Source organism: Neofelis nebulosa, chromosome 4 (assembly GCF_028018385.1).
Source record: "Neofelis nebulosa isolate mNeoNeb1 chromosome 4, mNeoNeb1.pri, whole genome shotgun sequence".
NCBI classification, from domain to species: Eukaryota; Metazoa; Chordata; class Mammalia; order Carnivora; family Felidae; genus Neofelis; species Neofelis nebulosa.
Genome location: NC_080785.1, coordinates 49,243,234 through 49,257,400, shown reverse-complemented (window position 1 = coordinate 49,257,400; position 14,167 = coordinate 49,243,234). Strand labels below are relative to the sequence as shown.

At 44.3% G+C, this 14,167-nt stretch overlaps 1 protein-coding gene across 6 annotated transcripts in view; it reads left to right on the top strand.

Annotated features, from left to right (window-relative positions):
• Window positions 1–14,167, top strand: part of CREB5 (cAMP responsive element binding protein 5) — a 401,242-nt gene that overhangs the window by 297,822 nt on the left and 89,253 nt on the right. For all 6 annotated transcript variants that reach the window (XM_058724736.1, XM_058724737.1, XM_058724740.1 and 3 more), the window contains 2 exons: window positions 1,477–1,603; window positions 7,265–7,375. In XM_058724736.1, the coding sequence (XP_058580719.1) occupies window positions 1,477–1,603; window positions 7,265–7,375 (238 nt within the window). The remainder of the gene's footprint in view (window positions 1–1,476; window positions 1,604–7,264; window positions 7,376–14,167) is intronic.

The window sequence follows — 14,167 nt, the reverse complement described above, 5'->3', positions numbered from 1 at the left end:
TATAACTTCTTAAACATATAAATATTGACTAATTTATGACTAATCCTTCCAAGATGCATGTGCCTGTGATAGCTAGCTATGTACCCAAGGGAGCTATTAGGCAAAAGGAGTAGAAAACCTAATCTTCTTTGGAATTTCAACAGCAATGCAAAAGAAGAACATGTTGGCATTGTTTCCCCTGTCTCACTCTCCCACTTCGCCCTAAGTCAGCCACGGGAGGCGAGGCACATGAGCTCCAAAGAGGCTTCTCACAGTACTCTGGACGGGACTGTCCTCCCCTGAAGCATAGAGAGGCACCCAGCCACACCAAACACCTCCATCTCCAGTCATTACCCAGCACTTAGCAGGAGGGAATCTTTTTTCTTTTTAAGAAAATGCATTAATTCTGGAAGCAGAAGCTTCTTTCGTGGCATTCAGGATAAGGTGTCTTAACATGGGGGCCTCAGAGGTCCTGGGGGGGGGGTGTTTGTTTATTTATTTGTTTTGTTTTATTCATTAAATCTTTAATTTAACTGTTTGACATTTATAGAGCTCCCTGGGGCAAAAGTATCAGGAGATTGAGAATTTAGCTGAGGAGGTCACTTATTTGCCATTTTTCATAAACACAAATAATTTCCTTTTTCCCTCAGCCACACATTCCCTGGCTCATTAAATCCATTTGAGTTCCTGAAAAAATTTTGTTCTCAGACAAATTGAAGCAAAAGCTCAAACCGTGTACTCCCCCGAGGAATGCTTACCCGAGTTCTGCAGGTCAGGCCAAAATCAGTTTCTGTCAAACATCCTAACACCTCCAGTTATTATAAAATGAGGGATTGGTAATTGGGGGCTGGGCTCAGGACTTGCCCAAAAAAGGCCAGCTATAGTGGCATGAACCTCAGTCTTGTTCCCTTGGTTCCTTGATCCTGGCTTTGTTTTTTGTTTTTGTTTTTTTGTTTTTTCCACCCACGCTGGAGAATTATGAAAAAGTCAAAACAGATTTCTATTGGGAGTTCATGACTAAAGTTGGCTATTCAAATCCAGACGGTGCAAGTATGTTCCGTACAAAGCCGGGAGGGCTTCCAGGCAGAGGCTTAAGAGAGTGTGGATAAAACAAACGCACACAGATCTCAGGGTCTAAGATCCTCCCAAAGGGCAGAGAATTCTGAGCAAAACACAGGATTTCGCCCCCAAGTCCCTTCCCTAAGAAGCAGGAGTTGTAGGAGATTTACCGACTTGTTGACTATTGAACAGGAGTTAGATAACAGAGGTCAGGAAATGAAGTGGAATTTGATGTATTAACTAGGAAGCAGCAGAGGAAGCCAGGCTTGTGTTTTATTTGTTATTATTTCCCTAATATCCTCAATTATGTGGTTCCCACCAGAGGATCTGATCTGTTGCTCATGTAATGGTGTTGTCCCCGCTGGTTCTGGACACAGGCAGTGAATCCCCTGCCCCAAGGCATCAGGAATAATGTCTGCTTTTTGTCTGTGTTACCAGGCCTGTCCCAGGCTCTCTATCTTCTCTGCTACATCTCCACAACAGACAGAGACAGCCCATGCCAGCCTCCATGCCTGGGACCCTGCCCAACCCAACAATGCCGGGATCCTCTGCCGTCTCGATGCCAGTAAGTGCTTCTTGCTTCCACCGAATCCTGCTCTTTTGAAGGCACTAAAGAAAAGCTGAGCTCTAAGCTGGGAAGAGAGTGGCTGCTTCTGGATGAAGAGTTGAGAGCTGTGTGCTACTTTGGGTAGAGTGCCCGGTTGTCTGTCGCTAGGTGTCTTGCTGGCTTTCCTGTCCTTCAGTGCTCTCCTAGTGAGGCCTGGCCCCATCTTCCTGCGGGCGAGCGAGCTTGCCACACCCAGGGAATGGAATTTGTTCAAGGGCACAGTGTTTTATGACTCGCCCAAAGACTGTATAGCGTGGGCTATATACAGAGTGTCTCTAACTCACCAGGGAGTGGTCTAGCCAGGACTCAGAGTAACAATTATCATGATAAAAGTAATGATGGTGGTACATAATGCCTGCTAATATGTAGTCCTGGGTATCATGTTCTACTAAGCATGCTCACAGCATTTATGGGGTGTGTTAGTCCCCCCCGTAACCATTTCATCAACACATGGAACAATCCTGTCAGGTACGTACTATTTCTATTCCCCTTTGTTCGAATGAGAAGAGTAAGGCAGGTAGCTTACTTGGCTGAGAGGCAGCATCACGGAGTTTTAAACCCACCCCGTCACCTCCTGCATGGTATGTACATTCTCTGCTTTCACCGTCACAACAAACCCGCGAGGGACGCCTTGTTATTACCTCCATTTTACAGACGAGAAAACTGAGGCACTGGCCGAAGGTCACAGTTAGTAAGTGATGGAGCGTCTGGATTTAAATCCAGGCGGTATGACTCTAGAGTCTACACTTAATCATTATATTATACCCCCCACCTCTGAAAACAACGCATTCGCCTAGAAGGGACATACAGACTATTCCAGAGCAAACCTTGCTCTCCTTCCACGGGATCCCCTCCCTGTCTTTCTTCATCCTCCCTGGCTTTGTAATTCGGGGAGCATGGTTGGTGTCGTTATTCCTGGGGCCACAGGAGTTTTTCAGAGCCCTAGAGGTGATATGACAACTCAACGAAAACCCTTCCGCACCAGTATCAACAATGCCTGGCAGAGCATTTGGGCATTTTTAAGAAATTGTCTACATTTGTCACTTCACGTTGCTGGCATCGCAATCCTGTGGGAATGGGGTCGCGGTAGTTATTGACGTGCTCATCCTACAGGCGAAAAGCTAAAGGGTAAGAAGTTGAAGGCAGCCGCCTAATGTCACACAGCTGTGACAAACCCCATCGCAACTTGCGCCGAGCAGCTCAGATTCTCGAAGGTTGAGCAGTTGGCTGGTTTCTCTAGGTGGAGGTGGCGCGGGGGGCAGGAGTGTGGAGGCCCAAATTCAGAGAAATGGACCTGCCTACTACAAGTATTGGATGGTCCTGGCTAGAAAGAGTCTTTGCAAAAGCGGGCCAGAAGGAACAGATGAGTTGACACACTTTACCTGCGTTGCTCACCGTAAGCATCTTTAGGGGAGGGACAACAGTGGCACCAAGGCCATTATCCCAGGTTTTATTCAACCCAGCCAGCCGCGCCAAGAACCCCACCACAAGCTGTCTTCGTGTAGACTGTAAATCCCTCTTGTCCAACGTTAGTTTCCTTTCATAAATTCCATCCATTAACTAGACAAATGCCACTGCGGTGACCTTTTTGTCCCACTTGAGTAAACCGTACCATTTCCAGGGACAAAGGTGGGACACGGGCTCAGGGAGCGCAGAGAACAGGCGTCTCGCACTGGTTCCCCCACGTCACGTCATTGTACACCGTGACCTCCTGTTGGTGCTTCAGAATAGAAGTAAAAGATCAGGTGCATGATCAAGAGCCAGTGTAGACAGCAAGTCAGGGATGCTATCCCCACACGAGTTCCCAAGCACTTGTCCCTGACGCAGACAGCTGCCATGACAACAGTATCAGTCTAGAGCACTGATTCTCGACTGGGGGCGATTGTCTCCCACAGGGGATATTTGGAAATGTCTGGAGATCCTGCTGCTCCATCACAACTGGGGAAAGGGTGCTACTGGGGTCAGTAGGGAGAGGCCAGGGATGATGTTAAACATTCTACCAGGCACAGGACAGCCCCCACAAAAAAATTATTTATTTGGGCCCAATAGGTCAACAGCGCTGAGGCTGAGAAACCTTGGTTTTAGAGTGACACTAATGTAACTAATAAAAACGATCATAAAATCGCTAAGAAAAGATACTTTGCGAGTCCCTGGTTCTAGAAATCTAGGCCTACTCTTCCTTGTTATCAAGTCTCCTGCTCCTGTCCTAAGATTTTGGCATTTTTTAAAAAAATGCTTATTTATTTTTCAAGGAGAGAGAGACAGAGCATGAGCAGGGGAAGAGCAGCGAGAGAGGGAGACACAGAATCCGAAGCAGGCTCCAGGCTCCAAGCTGTCAGCACAGAGCCCAACACGGGGCTTGAACTCACGAACCATGACATCATGACCTGAGCTGAAGTCAGACACTTAACCGACTGAGCTGCCCAGGCGTCCCAAGATTTTGGCACTTGAAAGCATAGTCTTCCCCTAGAGTTCCTGCCCTGGGAAACCACGATTCCCTTGGTGTAAAAGATCAGCCTGTCTGTCGGTGAAGGTTAAGATTCTGAACTCACATGTAGCGCACACTGCCAGACCCCACATCTCACAAGGTCCTCGGTCAGAAGGAAAATGATGCCTCTGTTCAGGGATTGATTCACTCGTTCCCCAGACTTTTGCTGACACCTGCTGTGGGTCAAGGGCTGTGCTAGATCCTGGGGATGTGGTGAACAACAAGGCAGGATTTCATTGTATTGTGAATTCCTACCTTGAACATCAAATGTTGACATAATTTGGGAAGAGGAACCCTCCTGTGTCATTACAAAAGCCCAGTGACCTGTGGACATTTGAGCTCCCGTTTTCTGATTTGTTTCTGGGGGAAAGGAGAAGCCTACTCCCCCCCCCCAAAAAAAAAGGTAAAAACCTTTTTCTGGATGTTTTACCTGCAATTGTAAACGTTGCTTAGTATTCAGCAAACCACTCCCATCTTCTGACTTCTTGATTCTAGTCGCCTCACCCGAGCACACTTGTGGGGCAGAGCCTTATTAGTATAAGCACCAAATAGTTGTCTTGAAGAGGCTCTTGCTGAGCCCTTATAATCACTAAGGTGGAAAAATGCAGTTTTTGTGTTTTTTTTTTAGGTAGAGAAATCAGCCTGTTTTCAACATGCTGTTGAATTTGTGAGTCATGGAGTAGAAATAGTCACAGACTGTAACTTTTCCACAAAGGGGGAAACCCGAGGCTACAAGTAAGCTGCTCTCACGTCCTCGTAGTACCTGATGGATAGTAGCTTGGAAGCTTTCGGATAATCATTTGTACTTCTCCATGACCTTCCTTCTGGGAAAGTGAAAGCAAAAGCTCATTTGGACTTGATGTCCCTCCAGGTGAAGGTCCCCCGTTGGAATTGCCAAATGCCTTTCCAAGTCTTCTATCCTCCAGCCTCTGGAAGGGGCTGTTATAAGTAATAAGCATTTTGTGGAGCAATCTTCATGAGTTACTGGTCAGAGTACATGGATGTACTTAATAGCACTGAACTGCACGCTTAAACATAGTTAAAATGGTATATTTTATGATACACGTATTTTACCAGAATTACAAAAACAATCATAAAAAAATAAAATACCCAGGCTACCTGGAGACTCAGGGCGTATGTGAGAGTGAACATGTTATTTTACCGAATTGCTAAGGCCTCAGAAGTTTTTGCTGGCATGCTCTAGAATGTATAGAAAATTCTTCACCAGATAGCTCCTTTTGAAGCAGTTTCACACCACCGTCCACTGCCAGATAACTGGTATGTTCTTTCAGGCTCAGGTACAGCTAATGGTACTTTGCTGGGACAGGGACTGTCTGCCCGTCACTCATGTCATTTAGTGAGCACCTCCATTACTCCACACACTGTTGTAACTACAGTCCCGCGCCTGGGCAGACCCAGCAGGGATTGAAGGGATGGAACTCAAGGATGGCAGGGACCCTAAGGGGGCATTTACCTCAACTTTGACTCTCCACTCTTGTCTGTGAGGTTTCTGTCCTCCACTCTTGGAAGAGTTCCAGTGATAAAGAACTCTGTATTTTCCAAGACTACCACAGCTGACTTTGAGCAGAAACCAGATTCTCTGAAATTCTTTTTTTAATTTTTTATTTATTTGTTTTGTGTGTGTGTGTGTGTGTGTGTGTGTGTGTGTGAGAGAGAGAGAGAGAGAGAGAGAGAGAGAGTAGGGGAGAGGAGCAGAAGGAGAGAGAGGATCTTAAGTAAGCCCGACACTCAGCACGGAGCCTGACGCGAGACTCAATCCCACAACCCTGGGATCATGACCTGAGCTGAAATCAAGAGTTGGACCCTCGGGGCGCCTGGGTGGCTCAGTCGGTTAAGCGGCCGACTTTGGCTCAGGTCATGATCTCGTGGTCCGTGAGTTCGAGCCCGGCGTCGGGCTCTGTGCTGACAGCTCAGAGCCTGGACCCTGTTTCAGATTCTGTGTCTCCCTCTCTCTGACCCTCCCCCGTTCATGCTCTGTCTCTCTCTGTCTCAAAAATAAATAAATGTTAAAAAAAAAAAAAAAGAGTTGGACCCTCAACTGACTGAGCCATCCAGGTGCCCCTGGGTTTCCTGAAATTTCTGACCGTTGTTTTCTATCCATCCTTTGACAAGTGGAAGAACTTTTGCATTGAAGAATTTGCTTTTTCCTCTTGAGGAAACTCTAATTATTCTCTGTGTGATTTGAGTATTAAGTGTACTTGCTTTACTCGAGTTCTTTGAAAAGTGCTAAATTTCTACTAGACCAAAAAAAAAAAATCAATCAGACACACCCTTTCCCAACTGAAAGAGAGATCTGGTTGTATTTACTCTTTACCAGGGACACCCTGGAGACAAAAATGCCACAACTCATGCAGGTACTTGAATGACGTTAATTGTAGACCCGATGGCAGGCCGGGGGGACAAGGTTGGAGGGGTCAGTCACGTGTCATAGAGTGCCCTCAGCTGCTTTCTTCACCCACCCCAGGTCCTAGCCCTGCCGTAAGGCCAGAAGCTGCTGCTATGTAGGGCTGTGACTAGATTTACAGGGAAGGGAAGTTGTGCCCGGACAGCAGCTCAAATACCTGTTAGTCATCTTAATTGTGCTTATGAGTTACGGGGCCAGGAAGATCCACTGTATTTGGGAGCATTACTTTTTAAATTAATTTAGTGTTTTTCTTATTGCTAAAATGATGCATGTTTTTGCATAAAACTGAAGGAGGCGGGGGAGGGGAAGCCATGGATAACCTGAGATAACCATTTGGTGGGTATCTTTCCAGTGCTTTTCTGTGCATACATTATTCTTCCCAGTTATAAAAAGAAGCATGACTAGTGGCAGTTGGAGGGTTTGCAAAAGTGGAAATAGTCCATACTTTTATTTGTAAACGTACCATGACGACATGGTTCTGGTTGGCATGGGGCATCTCTGATAGAAGGCCTGGCTTTGGATTAGTTCTTTGATGTCCTTGAGTTTGAGGCTCAGAAGTGCGTTGCTTACCTTCCCCAAAGCACAGTCTCTCTCCAGAGTTATTCACAGAGCTTCTAAATGACCCACTTGAAAGAGAAATGCAGCTTTGTCTGTGACCTAGACTGCTTTTCTCAGACTCTGATTCTGTTGCTTTCCTTTCTCTTAGATGGAGAGACAAATGTCAGTGAACTCCAACCTCCTGGGAATGCAAGGTCCAAATCTCAGCAACCCCTGTGCTTCTCCCCAAGTCCAGCCAATGCATTCAGAAGCCAAAATGGTAAATAACAATTATCATCATCCTTCTGTTGTTTCGCGGCTTTGTCTTTTGACTTCTACTCCGACTTCCACATTTCAGTTAAGTTAGGTAGATGGCTCCGTCGTTGTTTTTGGTGAAAAGGTCTTTTCTGTGGAAAAGCAGGACAGAGCTTGGCTCGCTCTTTGAGGATATTTATTATTGAAGCTTGGCATCAGGTGACCATGGAACAAGCATTGAATCGGCTCATGGCCTTAGTGAAAAGGACATTTAGAAGTTTGGGGAGATCCATAGGAGTTGAGGTGGGATACACCCAAGTATATGCATGTTTTCTCATAATGTGAAATTAACGAAAACAATCCAGAGTTTCTCTTCTTCAAGGTGGTCACAGTTTCAGTGCCACTCTTCCTGTCCCCACATCCGTGAAAACAGACATGTGATTTTTCAGCACACACTGGTACGGAAATATTTTTCATTTTTTATTATAGTTGTCAGATGTGACGTTAACTCAGAGGACCACAGCCTTGTTTTCCTGCAGGGTAACTGCACCTCTTACTGAAATACATGATTTCGGGTGACAACCTCCAGTGGCTTTTAACATATGAGATTTATGTGCAGTAAGGTCAGTCTTTCCAATCACAGGGAAAGATTTATGCATGGTATTCTATTAAATATTAATAAAAGCAATGCATGTCTGTCTTTGCACCATAAAGTAAATTTGCTGGTTGTACAGATACTTGAAGTAGGTCATTCAGTTTTCATGTAGTTAAACTCTGACTCCACAATTAGGAGGCTATCAGATGGCAACAAAATACACTGTAGCAAAGTTTTTAGTGTCTGATATTGGATAAGAATAGCTTTGCTACAAGTTAGAGATTTATTTGGTTTCCTGACTGATAGTGTCGGAGACCGTGTCTGATGGCTGGTATGAAGATGTTATTGACAGTTCTGAAAATTAGCCATCAAAACCTACTGGCTTCATTTTCAATGGCAGCAAGGTTTTTTTGTTGTTGTTGTTGTTGTTGTTGTTGTTGTTGTTGTTGTTGTTTTTAATGCCTGCTTTGGTCACTTTTCTCTTGGAAACTTTACTCATTTGTCTTTCAGCTTCTTGATTCAAGGAAGCGCCTGAATCCCCAGCGTTGGCTACCTTGGGCAAATAAAATCTGTGGTTAAGAGAGTTCTCTTTGCCGTGCCACAGCCCCGGTGACATGCCAAATGGCACCGGCATCTTCAGCAAAGCTCGTTAAATCTTTTTGGAATCGGCAAATATTTTTTCAGCTCCAGCCCTGCAGTGCCAAACCAAATACTTGCTGGCAGAGTAAAGTTCAAACTGGCATCTGTTTTGGAGACCGGAGTAATGCCATTTACTTTTTTTTTTTTTTTTTTTAAGGAAAATAAAAAATGAACTGTGAAGGTACTTAAGAAAAGAACAAAATTCACTTATTCATATGTATGAATAAGTGTTCTAGGTCTGAGCATCCGATGCTATTCCCCCAGCTGGATTACTTCTGAATCATCTTGTTTGGTTCAGGGTCTGTAACCCTTTTGAGGGACCTCCCAGACAAACTTTAGGTGGATTCTTACACACAGTTCCAAACCAAATTTCCCTGCCAATTGATTTTCACTGGATTATATGCCACCACTTGACTCAGAAATGTCCTACCCTTCTCTTCTTACTGGCAAAGAAGGAGAATGCTTCCAGAGGGAGTACGGGTTGATAATCGTATATACGTACGAAATAAGAGCATATGATATGGCCAATTATCGTGAATAATATCAGCCAGGGACAAAAGGAAATTGGTCTGTACCTATAAAAGAGTGTTAGCCCACAAATGTTTGTCGAGTTAAATTTACTGAGCAAGCACACAACTCTGCTGATTCATGCTCTAAGTGGATGAATATTTCCAGATCCATGATGTCTGGGCTAATGAATTCCATCATGGGGTTAGGGCTTAGGGAGCACAGTTTTTTTTTTCTCTCTGTCCTAACCTCCCAGCCCTAACGCCATGATCACCGATCCATTATTCCAAAGGGGGAAATGGTAGCCACTTACATTTGGGGGAATAGCATTTACTTAGTAGCCTGGAAAAGTGTGTAGTAATTGGCTTTTAATGCATTACTCAGCATCTCTATTCTTATTCTGCCTTCTTTATTCACTGGAGAAGCCAGTTATTGCCGTCTACTAACCATACAGTATTTTCTAGCAGCTTTGGGCTGCTCAGATGAAAAGCTTTTACGAAAGACAAAGTAATGGAGAAAAAAAAAAAAACTTCCACGATTTTAATGTCAGCCAGAGCCTCCCCAGGTTTCTCTGAACTATGGGCTTTGTTGTTCTATGCCTAATTTTCTTCCTGTGTAAGACGGGAATGGATTCCAGATTTCAACTCAGACTCCTGTTTCACTGTTTTCAAGGACTTTTCCAAAGGTCACACATGGGCTATTGTGATGAATGCACTCTGCGGGGTGTGTTCTCAGAGCACATGAGAAACCAGAGAGCTGCGAGGGAGCCGTCGTCCACACCACAACACTGCATGCCTTATTCTCCGGGGGACAGCAGTGTCACAGTGTCTATTTCACATTCTCTATTGGCCACTGACAAAAGCCATCATCCTGCATCTCTGGTGACGCTTGGAGGTCCTGGAGGTGGACAAAAGATTAAGACAGGATTGCTTTAACTATACGGCTTTGTTGGAAGCTGTCTGACTAGTGATTGCTCAGTAAACTGGCCATTTGTATTGTGGAAGAGAGCAATATCGGTGTCCCCAACAAGCTGTAGAGTGTGTTAATCTGGGACATCCAAATCAAGAAGTACAGTGCCCTTCTTTTCACTTAATGTATATTGGTCTCAAGCTCTGGACTTCAGTGTACTGAAGTCACATCTGTCCAAGATGGTTTTGTCATAATCTGGCAGATTATAATTGAGTTTTATGGATTCTTTTGCTGAAGAATTAAGCCAACAAACAAGTGAATATATGCATATTGGATTTTGTTTTGGGGGTCAGAGCAGACTCAAAGCTGTGAGAGCTTTCCATCTTTCCAGCCACCCAAACAACAGGTTCTTAGATCCCTGAGATCTGTGGGTGTCTTCCATGAAAATGGGGTCTGCTAGAAAGGAAATCCACTGGATACCTGATGGACTTTTTTGACATTCACAGGGGAAAGGGAGAAAATGAGGGGGTTAAGCAGATAGAAATGGAAAAGGGGAGAAAGAAGGAGATAGAAAGGGTAGGGGGCATTTAAACCAGACAGGGACACATTTCCAGACTCTTCTGGGTGTGACTGATTCTGTCGTGGTGTGAATATGGTGTTCTTAGAGTTACGTAGATTTGTGTTCATTTCTATTTGTGAGAATGAGACCAATCCTATCTAGCTTTAAAAGAGGTTTGTTTTCTTTCTTTCTTTCTTTCTTTCTTTCTTTCTTTCTTTCTTTCCACCAATAATGAGACTGGAAGCTAAATAAGGGGGTGGGGGGAAGTTGTCCGTATGCCTGTCCTGTGTCTCAGTAATGTTGAGATGATTACTGTACTGAAACCAACTAAAATGAAGGGTGACATAGAAACTCTCTGGAGAGGGCTGTGGCCACTCTGTCTGGAATTCACCTTCAGTTTGAACAGGGTTAGGGAAGTCCAGGGAGTGTTGATACTAAGGAGAATGTATGTATGTACAGCTGTGATCGGATTTTGCCCTCAGGACAGCACCGTGACAGGGCTGTTGTCCCCATTTCCTAGTTGAGATAACTGAAGCTCCAAGTGGTTAAAAAACTGGCCCAGAAACACAGCACATAGTGAAGGCTAACACCACAGGCTCCAATGACAAAGCTTCTTCATCACAATATTGACCCTTTAGATAAGAATATCATACAGGGGGTGCCTGGGTAGCCCAGTCGGTTAAGCATCTAACTTCTGATTCAGCTCAGGTCATGATCTCACAGTTTTGTGAGTTCAAGCCCTGCATCGGGCTCTGCGCTGACCCTACAGAGCCTGCTTGAGATTCTCTCTCTCCTCTCTCTCTGCCCCTCCCCTGCTTGCACTCTCTCTGTCTCTCTCAAAATAAATAAACTTAGAAATGTTAAATAAAAAAAAAAGAATATCACACAGCTTCCAGATCATACAGCTTCCAGATAACAGTAACCAGCAGATGACATCAAATTCATTGGGGTTAATTTATGTTTACGTACAAATGGGAGATAAGGATGCCAGGGATAGTGTAGACGTCCAGATTACCTGGGAAAGATGAGGAGTGGTTGGCAGTTTGGGATGTGCCCCTTTGTTTAACCAGAGCTCTGTGGTCTCGCTGACTGGTTCAGCTTCCCTGCCTCTTTCTCCAAACACATTTTTTAATTTATTTTATTTAATGTTTATTTATTTTGAGAGACAGAGAGAGACAGAACACCTGCGGGTGAGAGGCAGAGAAGGAGACACACAGAATCCAAATCAGGCTCCAGGCTCTGAGCTTTCAGCACAGAGCCCCATGCGGGGTTTGAACTCACAAACTGTGAGATCATGACCTGAGCTGAAGTTGGACACTTAACCGACTGAGCCACCCAGGTGCCCCTTTAAAAAAAATTTTTAATGTCCTCCAAACACATTTTTTATCTTGATGTTTCTTACTTTACATGTGTGTCCCCCCACTGCTCAATTAATTGGGATCTCCTTGAGGATAATCTTTGCATCGTGTAAGCTCCTTGTACTGAGAAAGGCCCCACGAGTGAGACCTGAATTTAACTAGTTGAGTTGAGTTGAATTAAAATAATGAGAAGGAACCAAACAGTAGCAGTGAAAATGGAGGTGGAATGAGGTGGGTAAGGGGCAAGGGTGGGGCTCAGGAGAGGGTAAAACAAGGAAAATGCTAAGCAAAGTAACAAGCTGATAAAGAGTACTTGACTACATTTGACTTCTTCGAAGGACAGCTGGAAACAACATCTGGCTTTTTTTTTTTTTTTTCCTTGAGAGAAAAGCAATATGTCTGTTACTGAGAAAATAGAAGTTAGATTAGCATCGCCCTCTTAGGAATTGAGAAGGGTCAATACGAAATGCTATTTCTTCCATTGTGATAGACTAGCTGTGCTGTATTTTGGTTGTCGACTTGTCAATACATCATCTCTAGTTAGGTTTACAATTTATTAAATGGATACATAAATCATGCATCAATGAATGAATGAAACAAAAAAAATAAATAAAGGTGGAAAGTCAAAGCCTTTCAGCGGCAGAGGGTACTTAGTGAAGATCTTGCCCAACTTCCTCGTCTCACAAGTGAGGATGCCAAAAGCAAATAAAAGCTCAGGGAAATCAAGCCATCATTTAAACGCAGAGATGGGCCTCCCCGTGCAGACCTTCACGTTTCTACCCAGCATAGTGCTTTTTTCGTCAGCTGTACTGATAAATGACTAACAGCGTTTCTCTTCTTGGCCCATAGTTTCCTCCTGGCAGATTGGCAGACAAGAGCTAGGGCGGTATAGTGAGCAATCCATGGTCAAATCTCCACTTTGTTTTGAATGTCAACCTGGGTGTGTTTGTGTTTGCCTTTCCCCTCCCTAATTATCGAGCTGGATAACTGTTTGCCTACGGTGCCCCTTGACCACCCACTGTCCAACAGATAAATCACAGAGAAGCCTGCCTCCATATGGAGTTGCCTGGAAAGTTTATACACATGAAAAGACAGTCTCCAGGTAACATCTCTCTGGCACTCTTGAGAAATGCCGCTTTTCGATTTGCCTATTTGCTTTAATCACCCCCAGTTTCACTTCCTAAAAGTCCAGGAATTAAAAAAAAAAAAAAATCAGTGAATGAATAGGCTGTCTGCTTCTCAGAAGCTTTGTGGTGAGGCAGGAAATGCTGTTTGACTTTAAAGAAACTCTCATTAGCTTTTGAATCATGCCAGAAGCCATGTGTCCCTGTAGCTGGGGATCAAAACATGATGATGGCCCGAGCCAAGGTGGCCACTTTTTTCAGAATCCTCCTCCCTCGCTGCTGTGAAAAAACTGTCCAGTATGCAGATGAGTAGGAATTATGTAAGATTCCATGACAACAAAAACAGCAACAGAAATCTATGCTATCACTAATATGAGTGATGGATCTCATTTTAAAAGCAATTTGCTTTCTTAAAATAACCTGGTAGCAAATAATAACTGGTTAACATTAATTAAGCACTTGTATATATGGCAGAAACTATGGTAAGCATCTTATGTTTTCTCATTTGATCCTCACATCAGTCTGATGAGGGAGATACTATTCCATTTTTTTTTTAATTTAATGTTTATTTATCTTAGAGGGAGGGAGAGAGAGAGAGAGAGAGAGAGAGAGAGAGAAAGCAGGGAAGGGGCAGAGTGAGAAAGAGACACAGAATCCAAAGCAGGCTCGAGGCTCTGAGCTGTCAGCACAGAGCCCAACACGGGGCTCAAACTCACAAACTGTGAGATCATGACCTGAGCCGAAGTCGGACACTTAACCGACTAAGCCACCTAGGCGCCCCAGGGAGATACCATTCTTACTCTCCTTTACTAATAAACTGAGAGGTTAGGTAACTGGGGAAGAACACAGAAGCTGGCAAAATGTGCTGGGATGTGAACCCAGGCTTTGGGCCCTTGGTCCTGGCTCTAAACCATGATGATTTGCCAGCAGGGGAATGATCATCCTATGAGTTTCTATTAGTGGGGCACTTTCCAAACTGCAAAGACTTCTGTATACAGATATCATTGGAGCCTCATAGCAACCCTGTAAGGTAAACATGGAAATATTACTATCTTCATTTTATAGACAGAGAAGTTGAGTGGCCTTTCCAGCATCATCCAGTGGCATAACCACACCCTGCACCCAA